General features: G+C 49.9%; 1 protein-coding gene across 1 annotated transcript in view; it reads right to left on the reverse strand.

Annotated features, from left to right (window-relative positions):
• Positions 1-2,555: 2,555 nt before the first annotated feature.
• Positions 2,556-20,580, reverse strand: part of GREB1 (growth regulating estrogen receptor binding 1) — a 71,728-nt gene continuing 53,703 nt past the window's right edge. Inside the window, exons 23-32 of the mRNA XM_089923439.1 lie at positions 18,660-18,818; positions 17,224-17,366; positions 14,749-14,910; positions 12,283-12,487; positions 11,232-11,406; positions 9,392-9,610; positions 8,068-8,203; positions 6,661-6,861; positions 6,090-6,228; positions 2,556-4,943 (exon numbers count right to left, since the gene is read on the reverse strand). Coding sequence (XP_089779565.1) covers positions 4,780-4,943; positions 6,090-6,228; positions 6,661-6,861; positions 8,068-8,203; positions 9,392-9,610; positions 11,232-11,406; positions 12,283-12,487; positions 14,749-14,910; positions 17,224-17,366; positions 18,660-18,818 — 1,703 coding nt within the window. The 3' untranslated portion in view covers positions 2,556-4,779. The remainder of the gene's footprint in view (positions 4,944-6,089; positions 6,229-6,660; positions 6,862-8,067; positions 8,204-9,391; positions 9,611-11,231; positions 11,407-12,282; positions 12,488-14,748; positions 14,911-17,223; positions 17,367-18,659; positions 18,819-20,580) is intronic.

The following is a 20,580-nucleotide window of genomic DNA, read 5'->3' on the forward strand; positions in this document are numbered from 1 at the left end:
GCCCTTGGTGCATGGTTGTCCCTTCAAGAAGAGCTGTTTGCAGAACCTGAAGCCAGACGTGGGAGGTTTCATGCAAACTTCTTTATTGAAAGTGGTTTCTAAACCTTAATGCTGGGATTGCCTAGACTCTAGGTGGCACACAATGTGGTGCATTTGGTACATGCTTGAATCCAGCACCACATGCAACAGGCAACCCATGAGAAAATTCTGGATCAGTATTTCTTATTGCACACAGAGTCTTAGGAGCCATAGTGCCTTCTAATATACAGCATTTGGGGGAAGTAAATAACTCAAGATAGCACGCAGCTGTGATGTTAGTGATATCCTCACACCTGCAGGCATGAATCTACATTTGTTCTGGCACTTGAGAGGTGTGTGATCTCAGACACGTCACTCAGCCTCTCTGAGCCCTAGTTTCTTACTCCGTAAAATGATACCAATGATATCTACTTCAAGTGTGATTGTGATGACTAAATGAAATAATGGACAATTAGCCATCTAGTAAAATGACTAACCATAGTAGATGCTCAAGAAAGTTTGCTACTCACTGTTGCTGATTTCATAGCTAACACAGTCTCCAGGGAGCTGGGTGACTTGGCAAAGGAGCCAAGGCATGAACCCAAGTCTCCCGATTTCAGATTCCGTGCCCTCTGCACCGCCACATCCTGTGTCAAGAACTCTGACATCCATATAAATGTTGCTCTTGTAGCATGATTTCTCCTCCTTTATTGCAAGAGTCGTAAATTGCTGAAAGTTTTCAGGAAAAAAAGAATCAGTTTTTTGGTGTGTACTTATTATTCTTATCTGGTTTTGGGGTGACTGTTATATCTGGCGTTTCAGAAGTACAGGATTCCGTATTTCCCAATGTTCTGGGAGAGTTTTTATTTTATGGCGGTAAAATGCACATAAAATTGGCCATTAGTGACATTTAGCACATTCACTACGTTATGTGACCCTCACCGCTATCTAGTTCCAGTACATCTTCTGGAATTCTTATTACACACGAATTCTCTCCTCTTTGAAGGTTAATTACTTTAGACCAAACATATTACTGTGTCAACCAACTCTCATTTCTGTGGGTCTTCTTTGTCTGCTTCTGCAAGAGACATACTAGACTCCATTTATGATTGATTACACCATTTACCCATCTTCTCGTATTTCTCACAATTCTTGGTATTTCATAGCAATGTTGGCATATCTACAACGTGTCGGGACAGTCTCATCCCTCTGGGTAGAACTCTGAATTTTAACTTAAAATATCTCGTTGCCTATTTAATTTTTAAACATGGAGTCCTAGTCTGATTAGCTTTCTTGACCCAATCTGAGAGGCTCAATCTGTTGTTAGGTGACTTTAATTCATTTATAGTTATTTTGATTATTGATAGGATTGGATGTGTATCCTATTTACCAAGCTTTCTTGCTGTTTATCCCCTCCCCAGCCTGCTCTTACCTCATACACTGATTTTGTCAGTGCTACCTTTCCCTTTAATGTTTTAGATATTGGACACCCTGTTTTTTCCTTCTAGCAGCTTCTCTAAAAGTTTTTAACACATATATTTAAATATTCCTTTTCCATTAACATGTTAATCACTTCTGCCCCATTAAACCAAGAATTTTTGCTCAATTTCACTCATTTTATCAGTTCCCCCATCACCGACCACTCCCACCCCCAGCTCCCATGTTAGGATCAGCTAAGATAGAAGAGATTCATTCGTTCATTCAATGGGCATCTCACGGTCCCTACAGTTTGCTGGGCATAATCAAGGCTCTGGGAACAGAGCAGTGGAACTGTCTCATAAAATTCCTCCTTCTGTGGGGAAAGACCAAAAAAACAAAAGACAGCTAAACAGCATTCTGTTAGTAGGTACTCTCAATCAGGGATGACCTCATTGAGGAGGTGGCCTTTGAGTAGTAAGGACCCAGTGCAAGCGAGGGAGGGACCCAAGCGGATGTGAGGGGAGAAGCACTCCGGGCAGAGGCGGGTGCTGGCCTGGCAGTGGCCAAGGTGGTCCAGGAGGGCCAGGCAGCTGACACGCAGTAAGCAAAGGGAGAAGTTAAGGGTCAGCAGAGATCAGGAACATCCCTTTGTACTGCCTTCTTAGAGACTTTCTCAACTGCACCTTCCAGCTGTCTCTTTCACTGTTTTTTTTTTTTTGCTGTACGCGGGCCTCTCACTGCCGTGGCCTCTCCCGTTGCGGAGCACAGGCTCCGGACGCGCAGGCTCAGCGGCCACGGCCCACGGGCCCAGCCGCTCCGCGGCATGTGGGATCTTCCCGGACTGGGGTACGAACCCGTGTCCCCTGCATCCGCAGGCGGACTCTCAACCACTGCGCCACCAGGGAAGCCCACGTCTCTTTCACTCTTGAGCTGGTCTATTTCATCCGCCTACAGAGGTTTGAATTTCCGAGATCTGTACCTGATCTTTTTTTGTTCTGGATGCGGTATATTCTTTTTCCCTGAATTTAACTACACTTGGTTGATGGGATTCCGTCTGCTGTATTGACTCTTCATGGAGCTTATCCTCTCCCTCTATAACATTTCCTGTACTTTGTTACGAGTTTTAGCTGTGTGTTTATTTCCGTACTAGGGAGCTCCTGTTGGCTATCTACTGCCGCAAGTGACTGTGGGGACAGGACACTGCGGTGGCGACGGGGTGCCGACAGCTTGTCTTCACAAAGGCCTGGGGACCCGCCCCCTGCTGGGGGCTCTACACTCCGGGCCTGCGCCTCACCCAAACCGCTGCTCAGCCCAGGTTGGTTGCGGGGTGGAGAGCGCGGCAGGGAGGGCTGGGAGGCACCAAAGAGCCTGGCTGCTCCAAGCGACTTCCCCTGTGAACGACCCTGCCAAACGCCCAGGCCCCCCGCCTGCTTCTTTAGTCACTCGGAAGCTCAGGGCACAGGAGGAAACCATCCTCCTGTGTGGCAGGCTTCTTTGCACGCTTTGGGCCATTGTTTCTTCCATTTCTGCCTGTCTTTTCTCTTTCAGGGATTCCTCCACATCTTAATATACCCTTATTTTTATGGAATTGTTCTTCTTTCCTTTCCAAAACTGTCCTTCTGTCATTCATTGAGATTTTAAGCAGTATGAGCCCCCCAGGACCGCTGACCACACTACTTCCTCCCAGAACAATGCAACTCGTTCCCAGCAAAGCAACAATACACGCATCACAAATTCTATTTATAAGGCTGCAGCAAACACGAATACTCGCTTGGGTTTTTTCCCCAAGTTTAAATGAACCAATCAAATGAGGAAAGCAGCCCAGAAGCCACCATTTACAAAGGACAAGTAGAACTAAAGAAGGTAAGTTTTTATTCCGAGATAGGAATAATGACATATACAAAGTGATCATTTTAGAAACACTGATCTAAATCTTTTATACTCATGGACTTTTCTTCTTAGGGAAGAAAAGATTGACATTAACTCTTTGGCATCATCTTTGAAAAGAATTTCTTCTCGGATTGCTATCCATTAGAGTGCTTTAAACGTCTAAGATGGATGCATGAGAGTGCATTCTGCTGGTTCATTTCTGACGACCTTTAAACTCTTCCTTTGGTTACGGGCCACTCCACAAGCAGCGTGGTGGGGAGACGGACCCCAGAGTCTGCTTCTGCTTCTCTCCGGCTGTGTGATCTTGGTGAGATGCGCTCTCTACATCTCAACTGTCTCATCTTTGAAATGGGAAGAATAATTCCACGCACATGGGCTGCTGGAAGGGTTAAGCAAGATCGTAACTGTGAAAGCACCTGGCCCAAGGCCCAGCCTCTAGGGGGCCCTCTAACACGCTGGTTTAGAAAACATCCCAGCACAAGCCAGAGTGTGGGCCCATCACAGAACATCGCTGCTGCCTTGTCTGTCCCCCTTCCTCTCCTGTCAGGGACCCAACATTCGTAAGAGAAGACAAGCGATTCAGGGAACTAAAAACTGAGCTTCAATAAATTAGAGTCACAAGTCTAGCTCTTATCAACTATTTTCCACATCGCTTTAGTTGTTCTCATTGTTTGTTTCAAGTAAGCCATTTGGTCCTCTTTCCTTCGTAAGGCAAATTCTATTTCTCAAGGTCAATCTCTGTAACCCTAACTTCCTTCCTGAAACCCCTGTAGTTTTTAAAAAAGTTTCTTTTCACTTTTGCCCTTTCTAAGAGGTAGGGTATTTACCCTATACTATTTTAATAGAATCGTATTTGCTCTGAAGTGAAACTATTTGTTTTACTTTATTAAAGTTGATGCCTTTGGGCTAGCTTCTAAAAGAGTAAACTTACATAATTCTTATTAAGTGAACCTACTTCATTTTTTCTTGTCTCCAGCCTTTACAGTTAAAAGGTTCTTTTGGAATATTGTTCTGTAGTAGGTTATAGAGGAACCTACGTAGCCAACATGATATCCATCATTTGAAACGCTGGCGCCTGTACAAGATAAGCCAAGGGGGATCCTTCAGAGCTAAGAGAAGAGCCAAGTCTGTCCATGGAAGCATATGGACGATGTGACAGCAGGCAAAACTTTGTTCTTCATATGATGGACTTCGACACAGGCCAGGGCGATGGGGTCTGCCCCGGAACCTAGGGGCCTTTGGTTTGAGTTCCTGCTCACCGTTCACTCATCCCCGTGGGTCTCAGTAAGTCTCGGTCCACCTCTGGGCCTCGGTTCCCTGGCACCTACCGTGAGGGGGTGGCCAACAGACACCTCTGGGTCCTGCCCCAGTCCAGACACTCCGTGGTTCCTATTCTTCCTTTAGCCTCAGCAGCCTGAGGTTCTGAAGGCCCCACCCTCAGGTGTGTCTCCCTCAGATGTGTCGTCCGGTCAGAAAGAAGAGGGGTCGGTCCTCCTTGGCATTGGCGGTCTGGAATTCATCTCGCAGCCGAAACTGCCACTCATCTTCCAGCTCCAGGCGGACAACCGTCTGGCGGAGTGAGTTGCGGTCCTGACAGATCACACACAAGGTGGCACCTGTGTGGACGACAGCAGAGGTATGTGAAGAAAACAGGGGAGTTTCTCCAAAGGAAAGGTACCGCCTGGCTGCTATTTGCAAGAACAAAATACGCTGCTGCTTGGAAGGGAAGGACCGGATGTCCGCGTGAGCTCTTGGTTCCTTGGGGATGCGTCTTAATCTTAGCAAGACAGTGAGATTGTGATTTGGCAGGTCTGGCAGATGAGACAACATGGAACCAAGAAACACTGGCAAAGAAGTGAGCAGGGGGGAGAAGGAGACAGACTCGCAGGACCACAAACCAACATCCTCGGCTCCAGACCCTGCTGGGAAGCGCCCTCTCCTGGCCCTTCCAGCCCAACCCTCCCTCTCCAGCCATCCCAGCCGGCCACCCGCCCAGGCCCCACGCACCTCCTGACTCTTCCTCTGCTGGGCAACGAGGATTCTCCCGCCTCTTGACGCCTAGCATCAGCAATCACGGGTGTTCGTTCTAGCTCCCTCCCTCCCTCCCTCCCTACACATCCTATCCTCCTATTAGACGAGATGTTTCCCAAGAGCAGAGAAGGTTGTGGAAACCTCTGACTATTTCCCCAAAGCTTATGCAATGTTGGTGCTCACTAAACACCTGGTAGAGAGGAAGGTCAGAGTCAAGGCCAGCCAAGGAAAAGTGAAGCTCGATTAGGGATCCCAGCTGGATTGGGAAGAACGTGTTTAAGTCATACAGGATGAATGTCTCTCACCCTCAACCACTCTAGCACGAAAACACCTACAGAGGGAGAAAGATTAGAAGAGAAGTAAAGATGCACGTGGCACCCCAAGACAAGGAAGAAGAACTCATCCACCAAGAAGGAAAAACGTCTGAGGGGATCTGCGTGCTTAGGCCAAGAGCCTGGATTGGAAAGCAACAGAAAAGTTGAAAATACCTGCTAATCACCGAAAAGAAAGGGGCTGTGTCTTGTCTCTACGCAAACAGGTAGAGGGGGAAAGAGCTGCCCTGGGATCCCATCCCAGCCTTCTTGCGCTTCCCTGGATGGTCGGGGAAGTCATGCGCCCTGAGCCTCAGTTCACCCGTTGCCAAGGACTAGGACCAGAGGTCACCTCCGCAGAGGCGCCAGGTGGCGACAGCCACTCAAGGCAAGGTCCGTGGTAAGAGTACGGGAAGTTACCTTTCAGAAAATGAAACTTTTTCAGGAAGGCAGCTCCCACAAAAGAGTCACAGAGGTAGAGCAGGAGTCCACTAAACAGGAGGTCAGGGCAGCTGATGTTCAAAGAGTGGGGCCTGGAGCTCACATAACACACAGAGATCTGAAAAGAAAGGGATCCAAGAGAAAACGTCACGCTCCGTGACATACCCCACGACACTGTGTTAGCGCTTTGCATCTAGCAAATGCTAACCGCCAGGTCAAGCTCAGACTTGGAGGAACAGAGACAGTATTTAATGTTATTTCCAAATCTATATCCTAAAACTCAACTCCAAGACTTATCCAGATTTATCTATTCATTAATTCATTTGAGAATCAGAAATGTTTAGCATCAGAAGTGGGTTTCTATTCTTAACTTCTTATATTGGGGCCAAACCACTTCAGTCCTCTCAGCCTTTATCTTATCAGCTGTAAAGTGGGGTCATACTGGAGCGGAAGTAGTGGAGTGGTTCTCATTCCAAGTCCTGGGTTCTGGCGCACGTGTTTAGGAATTTCCCGGATTTATGGACTCGACAGCGCCCCCTCTGACAGTTACCTGAGACCCCAGGTTAAGGTAGCAGTCGACGGACAGCACGGGGTGGCCGTGATTCTTCAGGGACAGCGGGAAGAAGCGGTGGCTGTGGTGCTGCAGGAACTTCTCCAGCAGGAGCTGCGCAGGGGCCGTGAGGAACGTGTGCTTGCTGTCGGGGGCGCAGATGTACTGGGCTGGCACGATGGCCATGGGGCTGTCAGACACCTGCGCGGGGAAGGGCGGGTGTCAGCCACTCCCAGCCACCCTGAGCAGGGACCCAGGGTGGGTGGCCCCATTGTGGAAGGCTGTGCCGTGGAGCAGCGATGTGAGAACAGATAACTTCCACTGTGAAGTTCTCCATTAAGAAAAATTAGGTTTAACCGAAGTGGGACGTGTGAAAACTGATCACGTGATCGATCAGAATCCTAGACACTGATCATTCCACGCTGAAAACTGGCTGCCTGGTCTAGAAAAAAATGAGGGAATCCATGGACCTTGGAAACGTTCCCCCAAACCCAGGGATGCCAACCTCTGGGAACGGCCAAGCTCCCCTTGACCCCCAGACCCTATCTGCCTCCAGTCCAGCCACGTGGCCACTGCTCTCCACGGCCCGGCCATCTGGGCCCACCATCTCGCGTCCCGTCACCAACAGACTTCCCATGCTACAGCCAGAGAGACTGTGGATGTAAATCATGCTAATCAAACCCTCTGCTGCACACCCTTCAATGGGTTCTCGTTACTCCTATAGAAAAGTCTAGAACCTTCCCACAGCGGATAAGGTCCTGCCTACTTCTCCAGCTCATCTCTGACACCCTGCCCCATGGATCGGAGGGACCTTCAAGGCAGGGGTGTGCCAGCTCCGTATGGGTTCCTGGAAGACACAGATCTCCGAAGGCTCACCATGACTTCGCATCTGAAATGCCCAGGTCTGCCCGGCCAGGACCGACACAATCAGATCACGCCTCTGCCCATCTAGAGGCCGGCTCAGCCATCAAGCTAGCCCGTCAGTGCCATTCAGACAGTGTTTGGCAGGCACTGTCCTAGGGGCTCCGAGAAGAGTACGGCACCACATCTGCCCCCTCCCCAAAGGGGCTCTGTCCAGCAGAAAAGCCGGACAAGTGAACGGCAAAGACAGTGACAGAGATGAGCTCAGGAAACCAATGGGGAGAGAGAGTGTGGGCAGGCAAGGGTGCACAGGAGGGCTGGTGGTGCGTGTGCGCTGCGGGGGACACACAGGAAACCAGTTAGAGTCGGAGATCAGAAGGGAAACCTGATGGAGTCTTTCCCTTCCCAGCGCTCCCAACCGGAAACCTTTACTAATACTTCCCAGCAGTCAAGCCCACCCCACTGACTCAAAGGCGCCTGGGTGGCCTCCCTGCCAGCTTTCCCACCACGGACAGCAGCCCCCTCTAGGCACACGGCCACACCCACCTTGGATGTGATGTGGAAGGACCTGTGCCCGCCCACCGCAATCTGCTTCTTCATCACACTGAAGCGGTTGAACCGGCAGAGCAGGAGGCCGGCGCTGTGCACCCGCAGGTTGAAGTCCACATCATCACACATGAACCTGCCCAGAGCCAGAGGAGGGGGCGGGTCGGACTGGAGGCAGCTCACACACCCCCAGTCACGCCCCTACCAGACGCGTGGAGTGTGCACCTCTGTACTGGGGGCTGGGAAGGTGGAGCAGGCTCGTTCCTGCGCCAAAGACCTTCCTCTGGGAGGCACAGAAGGCAAACCGAGAAGGAAACCAGGACAAGCTGTGATGTGCCTGCACCAGGAAAGCAGGGTGCACCCCAGCCTTACACTACAGAACCACTGCCACCTGTGGACCAGGCACGACACGCCAGGCACCGTGAGGGGGACCCGACAAACACCACTTCATCTATTTGCTGAAAAGAAAACAACCGACCTCCCAAAGTAAAAATATTAGCCACTTTTTACAGCTGAATAAAACAAGACTCAGGGCTTCCCTGGTGGCGCAGTGGTTGAGAGTCCGCCTGCCGATGCCAGGGGACACGGGTTCGTGCCCCGGTCCGGGAAGATCCCACATGCCGCGGAGCGGCTGGGCCCGTGAGCCATGGCCGCTGAGCCTGCGCGTCCGGAGCCTGTGCTCCGCAACGGGAGAGGCCACAGCAGTGAGAGGCCCGCGTGCCGCGAAGAAAAAAAAACAAGACTCAGAGATGGCAAGTCATCTGCCTAAATTGCAAAGCTGACAGTGGCAGAACCCAAATTCCTAGCAGGTCGGTCTGGCTCCAGAATTGACACTCCTGCCTGGGCCCTCTAGGGGGTGTGCCCACTGCCTGGCACGTCGAGGGCTCAATAAACATTAGTGATTAGATTCTTCTCGTGACGTGAGCATTTCTGCATAGATCTGTGGAGAGTGACACAGGGAAATTACAGTTTCCTTCAGTGCTAACGCTCTTAAAAAGTGATGTGTTCAGAGAAGGAGCAGAAAAAGCAAGAGAAGCAACACCCAGTAGCATTTAAGTCATTAAATAAGGTACCACGTGAATTGAGGAAGGAAGTTGAATGGTCTCAGGCAAATCTGCCCTAAAATTATACAACAAAAATACCAGAAAAACCCATGAGGGCTGAAAGCAAGGGACCAGGCCAATGCTATGGGTGAAAAGGCTCTGGCTTCGTTGGCCCTGAAGGGCAAGGACGGAGCAGCCACCCGCCAGGAGCAAGGCTGCCCCTCACCGAGGGCCCTGGGACCGTGGGCGGAGCTGACAGCCAAGGCGGCGCAGGAGCTCACCGATTCTGGTTGTACTGCACGTTCTGGGTCAAGTCCACGTTCAGGATGATGAAGTCGTGCACGTGGCAGCGGGAGAAGGGCTCGCGCACCTCGCGGCTCCCGGTCTTGCTGGACCACTTGCGCATGCCGATCAGGGCGTAGTGGGTGATGCTGGGGGAAGCCTCGATGTGCTGCATGACGTGCTTCAAGGAAACATTCCTTTCCGACCAGGAAAATTCCCTGTTCGAAGGAAGGAGATGGACATCCCTCGGTTGGCATGCAGACAACAGCAAGGCCCTCTGGACCAGGCTGGCCGGGATGCTGCTCTCCCCTGAACATGCCGGGCGGGGTGGTGCGGAAGGAACCCATCACAGCCGCCAGGCACCGTGCTCAGCACTTCAGATCCACTGTCACTGACCCTCGCAGCAATCCTGTGACATAGGCATAGCATCCTCATTTTACAGATGAGGACAAAGAGGCTCTGGATAACTTGCCCAGTGTCACGTGACAGAGCTTGGATTGAACGGTGTTGTCTGTCTCCGGAGCCCACAGTCTCTGCATCTGCCAAGCCACCTTGCGTTTCCAGTGTCAATTCCAAGCGAGGTGGGGGGAGGGAAGGAGGCAGCGTGTAAACACCTCCCACCCCACCCTGCGGGTGACTGAAGTCCGTGAAGACAGTGGGGGCCTCCCGACGGCCAGGGAGGGGTGCTGAAGGGAGTAACCCCAGGGCGGGGAGCTGGGGTGACGAGAGCTCTGTCTGTGAGACCCAGGGACGCGGCTCAACTTCTCTGCATCTCAGCTTCCTTTTCCCCAACTGAGGGGCTTCAGCTAAACTCTCTAAGGCCCCAGCCAGCTCTGACGTGCCAGGACTTGAACATCTGCTGCAGAATGAAATTCAGAAAGGCAGAGGGGAAGCTTGGTTCTCGTCCTCATTGCTGCCCTGGCCGAGCTCTTGCCCTGGGAAGCATGACAGTGAAGACATTGAAAGCACGGCGACTGCCGTCCTCATGCACGTGCAGCTCAATCAGACAGAAAACAGTTCTTTCTAGAAGAGCAGTGGTGTTAATGGCGATTGTTACGTTAGGACTCACTAACACAGAAGAGGTGAACCAACCTCGAAAGCTGCCTCTCACAAAAACAAGCCAAAAGATCAAGCTGTTTCTCAAAAAAAAAGAAAAGAAAAGAAAAGAAAAATCAAGCCAAAAATAAAGGCTAAGTTGAAACACTCATGGTAAAACCACACAGAAATATTTTACCCATGATGCTCAGATGCAGCTGTATCTACTGAGCCTTTCCTACACTGCGCTGCTTCATTGCCCGTGACCGGGCACACAATTCATGGTTTAATTAATCCTTGTAACAAACTTCTAGCACAAGTTTAAGTGCCCCTTTGAAAGATGAGGGATCTAGAACCCAAAAAAGAGTCATTTCCCTAATGTCACACAGCAAATAAAAATACAGCTTCACGTTAGGAGGAGGCTGGGGGGAGGGAGGAGGGACTGGAAGGTTCTGGGCTGCCAGTGATGGTCTGTTTCTTCATCAGGGAGTTTGTCAAGCGTGTGTGTTCTGTTTGTGAAAATACCTGGATATGTATTATACTTTCCTTTTCGTATATATTTGATGTTGAATATATATTGCATTATTTTCTGTATGTATTACACCTCAGTAACATTTTTTAAATTAAGAACTCAGAGTAAAGCTTGCAACATGAGCCCACCACACGCGGGGCTCTGTCCACTGCACACCACACCTTCTAGCGTGAGGCGCCCTCTGGGGTCCTCGAAGGGTGGACGAGAATCCCCCACTGAGAAGAGAGCACGTGCACTTGTCTTACTGGTGGGGTGAGTGTGTGGGTTCTCACCTGCTTCTCTCCCCACCACAGTCGACGTCCAGCACGTTCCACATCACGCAGGAGTCATCAGAAATCACGATGAAGGGCCAGATGTCCTGCGGCTTGATCCCCAGTTCCTCCTGCCGGTTCCGCTCCAGCTCCAGGTTGTGGTAAGACAGCTCCTTGATCAGGAAATGGGCGGCGCCTGAAATGGGCAAATGACCCCGACTCAGGCCAGTCCTATGCCGACGACCACCCAGGACAAAGCCCCAGTGAGAAGAGAACTTGATGAAAGCCCATCGAGGCCCCAGCCCCACCAGCTCCTGGGGGTCCTGATCTGCAGCCCTCACCCACCCACCATAGGCTGTTGACTTGGTAGAATTCTAGGGCAGAAAACACTCCTCTCCGATCTGCACACGCATCGATTTATCCTTGCTTTTCTAACAGCTGAGAACATGAATAAATCAATAACCAAACATCGAAGAAAAAAGAACAGTCAAATCAAAATAGCTTTAAAAGCCAAAAAGCTTAATGAGAAAGGTCTCTCCTCTCTACGCGGACATAAACTGTCTCTCGCCATCTGCCTGTACAAGGATGTGGTCAGTAGCCACGGCGGTCGCTGACCTTCAGCACACCCTGAAAGGAGGTCAGGGTGGCGATCAGGAAGGAGGCAGTCTGTGCTCTGGGCAACTGGCAGAACAGGCCTTCAGAGACTTAGAGATTTTTCAGGAGGCGATTTTATGAGCCCAATTTCTTGCATCGTCTCCTATCTAGAAAAGCACTAAAATCATTAACAGAGATATCTGCTCCCAGTGACCAGTAGCATCCCTCTGCCAACATGTGTGCTTGACTGCTCGCATCTCCCTCCACCAAAATCCCATATACACTGACCTCCCCCCTTATCTCATTGGAGCAGTTCCTCGGAGCTATCTGAGAGGCCGTCTCCCAAGCCCTAGTCCTCACTTTGCCCCAAACAAAACTTAACTCACAACTCTCACACTGTGCCTCGACATCTAGAACATTCTCTCAAGCCTCCATGCACAGAAATATTACAGAGTAGGGCACGTTTACAAAGGCCTACCGACTCCGGCGCTGTTGAAGATACTCGGGAGCACCAGCATGATGTGGTTGGGCCAGTATTTCTTATAAATCGCCATTTCATACTCCTTGACAACCAGCACGTGCAAATGGCTGGCACCATCCATCGCGTGGTACAGGTTAAAGAGCCCGTGTTCGTGACGGCCAGTCGTGGGAGTGAACGTCGGACTCTTTATGTATTCATGACTCTGGAGGGTACGGGCATAAAGAAGCAAGTGTTTGTCAGCACGTCCACAACGATTCCCCTCCCTTTAAAATGTGACTTTGCAGCCTCTTCCATCAAGAGATGGCATCTATTTCCACACTCCCTGCATCTGGCTCAGGCTTGGGACTTGCTTTTATGGATAAAATGCAGTTAAAATGACAGCGCGCCAGTTCCAAGCCTGGCCTCCAGAGGCCTGACACATTCTGCCTTCTCTCGGAACCCTCCCAGGAAAAAGCCCGGGCTAGCCTGCTGGAGAAGGAGAGGCCGCAGGGAACAGACATGGGCGTCCCTAGCCCAGCCGGCCCCCCGCCTACCTGGTAACTAACCTCGGACACAAATGAGAGCAAGCCACCCCAGGATAACCACCCAGCAGAACTGAGTCTGAACTGCTGGCCCACAGAATCGGAAGCTAAGTACATGCTTGTTCGGAAATGGTTTGTTAGGTGAGCAAAACTAACAGGCATATATCGATTACCCAAATTCATTAACCTCTCCTATTAGCACCGAATATCGTGCTCTGAGTACACGTTATTCCTGTATGACTTAAATCCCTCTATCATAGCCATACTCATACACGCAGGCTGTGAATCTTTTATATAAATAACTGTGTTTTCTTTCACTCTTTTCTCGACAATAGGTTCTGCTGGCCAAGCTACGTCTTCTGTTCCTTCTCGATTCCTCAAAGTACTTGCTACACAGCTGTGCATACAGCTGGTGCTCATAACCAGTTCTTTCTTTTTAATAAAGTTATTTATTTATTTTTGACTGCGTTGGGTCTTTGTTGCTGTGCAGGGGCTTTCTCTAGTTGCGGTGAGCGGGGGCTGCTCTTTGTTGCGGTGTGTGGGCTTCTCATTGCGGTGGCTTCTCTTGTGTGGAGCACGGGCTCTAGGTGTGCGGGCTTCAGTAGTTGTGGCTCGCGGGCTCTAGAGCGCAGGTTCAGTAGTTGTGGCGCACGGGCTTAGTTGCTCCGTGGCATGTGGGAACTTCCCGGACCAGGGCTCGAACCCGTGTCCCCTGCACTGGCAGGATTCTTAACCAGTGCGCCACCAGGGAAGTCCCTCATAACCAGTTCTGATGGGAAACGCCTGGAAAAGCTAGTGCAGTAACTGATAAAGTCTCAAGCACCTTACAGTAAAGGCCTCACTGCCACTTCACAAATGTTTTCATTCTTGATAATAGCCCACTGGGTCTGCAAGGCTGGGTTCAGCTCTGGGCATGCCTGGCCCTCTGGAGAAGGAACGGCAGAGCTGTACACAAGGTCCTTGGGGCTGGGGCTGGGGCTGGGGCTGGGGAAGGGGCAGCCGGTTGACTCTGAGGTTGTCAGGCTGGAACTGTCAAACCAAGCGCCCCTAAGAATGGCGGCCAGAGAGACGATGGATCATTGGGAACAATCTCCTCGGAAGAGAGAAAATTTCTCCTTTAGAGGACATACGTTGAAATATTTACAAATGAAATGATGCAATGTCTGAGATTCGCTTCCAAGTAACACAGGAAGGCAGATGAAGAGAGATGGCTTGATGAAGCAAGCGTGGCCTTGAGTGCATAACTGTTGAGGTTGGGTAAGCAGCCCCGGGGGACTCATGATACTATTCTGCCGTCTTAGCCTGTTTCACATGTTCCATAAGAGGGGCTTCCCCGGTGGCGCAGCGGTTGGGAGTCCGCCTGCCGATGCAGGGGACGCGGGTTCATGCCCCGCTGCGGGAAGATCCCACATGCCGCGGAGCGGCTGCGCCCATGAGCCATGGCCGCTGAGCCTGCGCGTCTGGAGCCCGTGCTCTGCAACGGGAGAGGCCACGGCAGTGAGAGGCCCGCGAACGCAAAAAAAAAAAAAAAAAAAAGTTCCGTAAGAGACAGCATGAAAGAAAAGATAGTGGAAGGGACGAACATTTACTGGCCCTTGTTATCTTCCAGGTACCGTGCTGGTGCCTGACGTTGGTTATTCCGTACAATTCTCACCACAAGCTTTTGCAAGAGTTATTATTGCCCAAAGCTTACAGATGAGGAAGCTGAGGCCCAGAGGCATCAAGTGACAGTATGAGGCCAAACTTGACTCAAATTTGACTCTGAGTGGCCACAAAGCCCTTGAGCTCCCCAGTCTCCTCCAAGTTGAGTCACCATGTTCGTCTCTCCCCACCACACCCTGCCCCATGTGCCCGACTCATCAAGAACCACAGTCTCTGGGTCTCCAGCTCGGTGGTCCCTTGCAGCCACTTTGATTTGCCCCCGGGGACTCAAAGCCAGTACCTTGTCTGTGACGAGGGGCAGCCGCATGCTCTCCAGCTGGCCTCCGGGTTGGCTGAAGACAAAGTGGTGCTCCTTGGACTTGGGGATGATGAAGTGGAGCTGGATCTCCTCTCCTAGCATGGAGTAAGAGAAGGCAAAGGCGTGCAGGGTGGACTCATAGAGCTGAGGTGCGAGGGGGAAAGGACAGAGCTTGTCATCAGAGTCCGGCCTGACTTCCCGGAAGAACCCAGGCCCGCCGTGGCCATGACTACACAGAGGTCGCTGCCGCCTCTGCCCCAGGCTGACGCCAGGACACAGTGTGGACGCCCACACCTGAGGCCACACCCACTGGGCCAGCGGCCGCTCCCGTCCCGGTGCTGACCGTGCTTCACCCAGCAATGCCACGTCGGCCGCCCAGCCCTTCCCGACGCTGGACCCGACCCAGAGGTGCGCTGGGTTACCAACTAAAGCATTCACGTGCCGGATCACATTTTTAATTGTAACAAAGATTATTTTCCCACCATAGGTAATACGTGTAACAGCATATTAATAAGACAATAACTGCAAACTTGTGCGCTTCTATCTCACGCACCATGTCCAGGCCCCCTCCCGTCCCCTTGGCATTAAAATTAACCATCTATGAAGCAATTAACAACCCTATGTCCTCACCCCCACTTGGTGGATGTGGAAACTGACACCCACGGGTCTTGGGCTCACTCCGATCCCCGGTCTAGCCTCACCTCTAGTCACTTTGTCCAAGGAGCCCTCCCCTCACCCAGTCACCGTGCCCGCACTGCTCTCTGGTGCGACCTCCAAGCCCAGCTTCGCCCAGGCCATGCTCATGCCTCCTCCAGTTCTCAGCTCAGGCGTCCACAGAGGGGTCTTCCCTGACCCTCACCCTCCATCTGACAGCCCCTCCTGCAGACGCGCAGCTAGCCTGCGCTGTGCCCTCCCGGGAACCACGGGGGCCAGGGGAGGGCCGATGCGGGCCAGGACACACCGGCTGTGAAGTCCTACTGTGGCTCTACTTTGAGAGCAGAGATGAGGGAGAAACAGATTCTGACCTGGGGAGGGAACACAGAGGGTCGTAACTGAGGAGTCTCCTAAGACTTCCTCTCAGGGAGCTGTGAGCGATGAAGGAAGAACAGAACAAGTAGAGGCAGGGAAATGCCAGCAGGGGGCCCCTCAGTGCTCCTCGCAGGGCCTGGTTTCACGTCCCCTGCCAGTGCGGCCCCCCAGACCCACGCGCCTGCACAGAGGCCCGGCCCGCCGGTCAGAGCTCAAAGCCGCCCTCCTCCTTCCCCCCATGCTTCATTCATTCCTTCACTGCAGACCCTGAAGTGACCAGGGACTGAACCCTTTGAGTCTCTCCAGATCTTTAAATTTCAAAATCAAGACAATGTTTTCACTTATAGGTTTCTCTGCCTTGAAAGAAAAGCTTCATCTCCGAGGGAAAAAATGTTAGGAGAATTATTCTGCAGCAAATAGGATTTCTGATTATTTTAATCCTCTGAAAAACTGCTCATATGTATTTTCTAATTTCGTCTACAGTAAAATTACATCGTTTAAAAAAAATCTGTGCTAAAAGAAGACAGGTGCTACTTCAGTGGAAGCTGAGCTCAAGGCCGAGCAGATTCGGGAAAATTAAAGCTACTGTCTGCTGTTTCCCTCTGTAGAGGGGACGGACAGAGCAAGCCAGCGCTCTTGCCACCTTTGGGCCTTTCTGGGGCATCCACTCATGTATATATGAGTATGTAAGTCGTATAGAGAAGTATAAATTAACTCATGCTGTAATAGCTATCGGTGTAGGTAAAACAATGTTATTTTTTTGTTGTTTTTTGGATGATTATTCATTTGCGTGTAAATCCTGACAGCAGTGGAAGGCCTCCTACTGATAGGATAATAGTGAGAATAAGGGTTGTGATGATGGGTAATAGCTATCGGTGTAGGTAAAACAATGTTATTTTTTTGTTGTTTTTTGGATGATTATTCATTTGCGTGTAAATCCTGACAGCAGTGGAAGGCCTCCTACTGATAGGATAATAGTGAGAATAAGGGTTGTGATGATGGGTATTTTATTTCATGCGTGTGACAGTGATAATATGGTGGTGGCTGAACTGTAAATAAATCATTATGATGTGCATATTGACTGGAATTGATTGGACCTAATGAGCTATTTACAATTAATAAATACATGTACTATGTAATACCAATGATTTAATGTAAATGCTTATAAGCATGGGGTAAATAATGCACGATTATACATATTATGTATTGTGAGCATATGTACTCACATACGTGAATATACATATGATGCACGAAGTACATCATAATTTGTGGGGGAAGAATGTAAAAAAAAACTTGGCCGCACAGGTGTCTGACTGGCTCCCATCAGCTCCTGCTGCCCCCTCCTCCTCTTTCCCCGTCTGGGTCTGAGATGAAAAGAAATACTAAGCGTAAAATGGGAAGTGCCGCTGGAGCGGGGGCCCGCCCTACCTGGTAGCGGGGGTGGAAGCCCATGTACTGGTGGCACCGCTCGCAGTGGTGGTACATGTTGTGTGCCGCGTACTTGGAGAGCCTCATCCGCGCCGTCTGGCGCCGCACGTAGAGGTCCTCTGGCTTCCGGCGTGTCCCTCCGTCTGCACGAAATCCCCAGCATTAAAGAACAGCACGAGGCACAGCCCACGTTCTCTCCCCTGCCTACCCACAGGGAACCACGGTAACCGGACTTTGTGCGATCACCTCTCACCTGTCTGCCCCAAGGTGACTCAGCTGGTCAGAAAGGACAGAGTCTCAGTGGGATAAACTGAAGGCTACGTTCACATGGCGTCTTACGCGTGCACCTATGCATGGTTCATAAACATATTCAAGGATTCGCTACATAATATGCAAGTGCTGTAAAGCACATGAATCACCTCCAGGTTTTCAAATGACTTAGCAAAATTAAGATTTTAACAGTCAACCTCCATTCGAGGAGGTCTACCATGTGAAGGAACCTTCAGTAAAAGTGATCTGCTTGGGCTTCCCTGGTGGCGCAGTGGTTAAGAATCCGCCTGCCAAGGCAGAGGACGTGAGTTCGAGCCCTGGTCCGGGAGGATCCCACATGCCGCGGAGCAACTAAGCCCATGTGTCACAACTACTGAAGCCCGTGTGCCACAACTACTGAAGCCTGCGTGCCTAGAGCCTGTGCTCCACAACAAGAGAAGCCACTGCAATGAAAAGCCCTCACACCACAACGAAGAGTAGCCCCCGCTCGCTGCAACTAGAGAAAGCCAGCGCACAACAACAGAAGACCCAACGCATCCAATAAAATAAATAAATAAATTAATAAATTAATTAAATCTTTAAAAAAAGAAAAAAAAGCGATCTGCTCTGAGAGCAACAAAGATAAAATGATTGGTTTGACAAGGAGACCGGTATTTTCCTCTCACGCAGCATTCACCAAACTTCCCTAGTCAGTGCTTGTAATCACACTGGCCACTCATGCCCGATGTTTGCTGCCAGTGACCCTGAAACCCAGCAGGGTCATAATACTGTGGAAGTTAGCAGTCTCTGAAGAAGGAGTGAGAAAATGAGAGACCAAGGGCAGAAAGGGAAATAGGTGCATTTTGTTACAATCCAAGTTCATAGAGAAACATACATGTCTTTTTCCTCTATTAACCAGAACCTTCAGAATACTCCGATCACGATAAACCACCAAGAGGGTCTTCACCGTTATTCAGCACCAACCGAGCCATGAGTCTTCCCTCGTGTGGTCTGTGAAGAGCCCTTCCTGTCAGGTGAGGTGGCGACCTCAGTTCTCCACCGGGCACTGTCGGCTCACCCACCACCACCAGATGAGTTCATCGCTAACAAAATTCAGCTCATCCCTTTAAGAGGCTATTCCCATGTACTCTGGAAGAAGGTGGCAGCAAGAGATTTAAAAATCTGACCTTCGCTCTTTATGCCCTGATGGTGTGAACAGATCAGACTGGCATCCTCATACTTCGGGTCGTGAATGATGTAGTCAAAAGGCAACTTCTTGAACAGCTCCAGGTCCGGCCAGGGGTCACTGAGCTGGAGGTAATGCCAATCTGATTCTTCTCTGAGGTCTACAGCATCAGTAGAAACACAGATATATGACGAAACAGGAAGTGAGAAGGATTTATGTCAAATGTGCACAAGGATGATGGTAGGAGTGGAACTGATACTGAATCTACAGGTTACCTGGGGAACTCCACGGGATCTCAAATACTCTGGCACCCGTCCCATTTTCAGGATTGTTCTAATTCAGCAAGAAGGTGCATTCAGATCTATCTCTATCCAGACAAACAGCCTTATGCTGTGTTTCCTATGGGATGGGGTTGCTCTTCTAACTTCCACTAACTTCCACTCCTGGCAGTACACCTACCCCTGGGCTCTGGGCTTCTCCCCAGCACCGTCCCCCAAATACACCACACACTGGTCCACACCACTGGCAGAACTTAATGCAGTGCTCTCTCTTGCTCTTACATCTAAATGCTACCCAGCCAGTAAGGCCCAACTCCTATCACTTCACTTCTAGAAAGCCTCTTCTGAATGCTCAGGTACACTGGTTTCTCCTTCTGAATGCCACCACTACTCATGGTCCGACCCACATTTGCACATTTGCAGTGTATCACCCTACATTATAATTGGTGTAGTCTACAGGGCTCACTAAATGCTTGTTGGCTAAAAGGTAAAAAAATCTAGTTGGTCCAACTCAAACTTATGTAACATATTGATTTTACATCAATTGATCAATATCATTTTACATCATATTGATTTTACATATTTGATATGACATATATATAGTATAGACGATACTGATATATATCTATATATCAGTGTATCCTACTATATATATATGGGCAGAGTACATGTCCATAAGAAACAGAAAAATTAAGGAAAGAAGAGGGAGAGGAACATTTATTCTGTATTTAATAGGTGCTCAGTGCTTCATGTGTGTAACATCCGCTCATCTTCACAACATCCTATAAAACAGGAATTACACACATTTTGCCAAAGAGAAACCCAAGGCAATAAGAGAGTATTTAAGAAAGTAAGGCTTTGAAGTTTAACAAACTGGATTCAAACCCTATCTTTATCACTGGTATATCCAACAAAAGGAGGAGACAGAAATTCAGCAGACCTGTTGACTTTCATTTGAAAAATGGTTTCAAACTGTGGGGAAACGGTGGAAAGCTCAGAGTTTCGATGAAAAGCCTCTTTCCCTTCTCCTTCAAAGGAAAGACCAAGGACTGGATGGGCTTCCTTGGTCCTAAATTTTCTCCAAGTCAAAACTCAAACACAGCAAGAGCATCTAAAAAGGTTCTGTGTATCCAAATGACAGGATTTCCCTCCTTGTCAAGGCTGAATACATCGCCAGTACATACCCCATCGTTATCCACGCAACTGCCGGTGGACGTCTGTCCATTAATGGACAACATATGGTTGTTTCCATGTCTTGGCTACTGTGAATAATGCTGCTGGACACGGTAACTATGTGAGGTGACGAATATGTTCATTAGCGTGATTGCGGTGATTACTTCACAGTGTATACATGTATCAAATCATCCAGCTTTGCAGCTTAAACGTACGTAATACAAGTGCTGATACAAGCTTACTGGGGCCCCTTCTCTACAACACACGACTCCTTACACAAATCTTCATTCCCAAAGCAATGGATTCCTTTACCAGACCAAGTTTCTGAGCCACTGGAGGGGCGCTGGAAGAGGAAATCGAGGAGGTGTTCTACAATGAGCATGAACCAGCTGTTCAAAGAGTCTTACCTTAATCAGGGTAAATTCTGTTCTGGGAATGAGAAGAAAAGGCTATTCCCTGCATAGCATATGT

This window comes from Delphinapterus leucas, chromosome 13 (genome assembly GCF_059928025.1).
Source record: "Delphinapterus leucas isolate spDelLeu-1000000601 "Yukka" chromosome 13, BTC_Dleu_Yukka2, whole genome shotgun sequence".
Classification (NCBI taxonomy): Eukaryota; Metazoa; Chordata; class Mammalia; order Artiodactyla; family Monodontidae; genus Delphinapterus; species Delphinapterus leucas.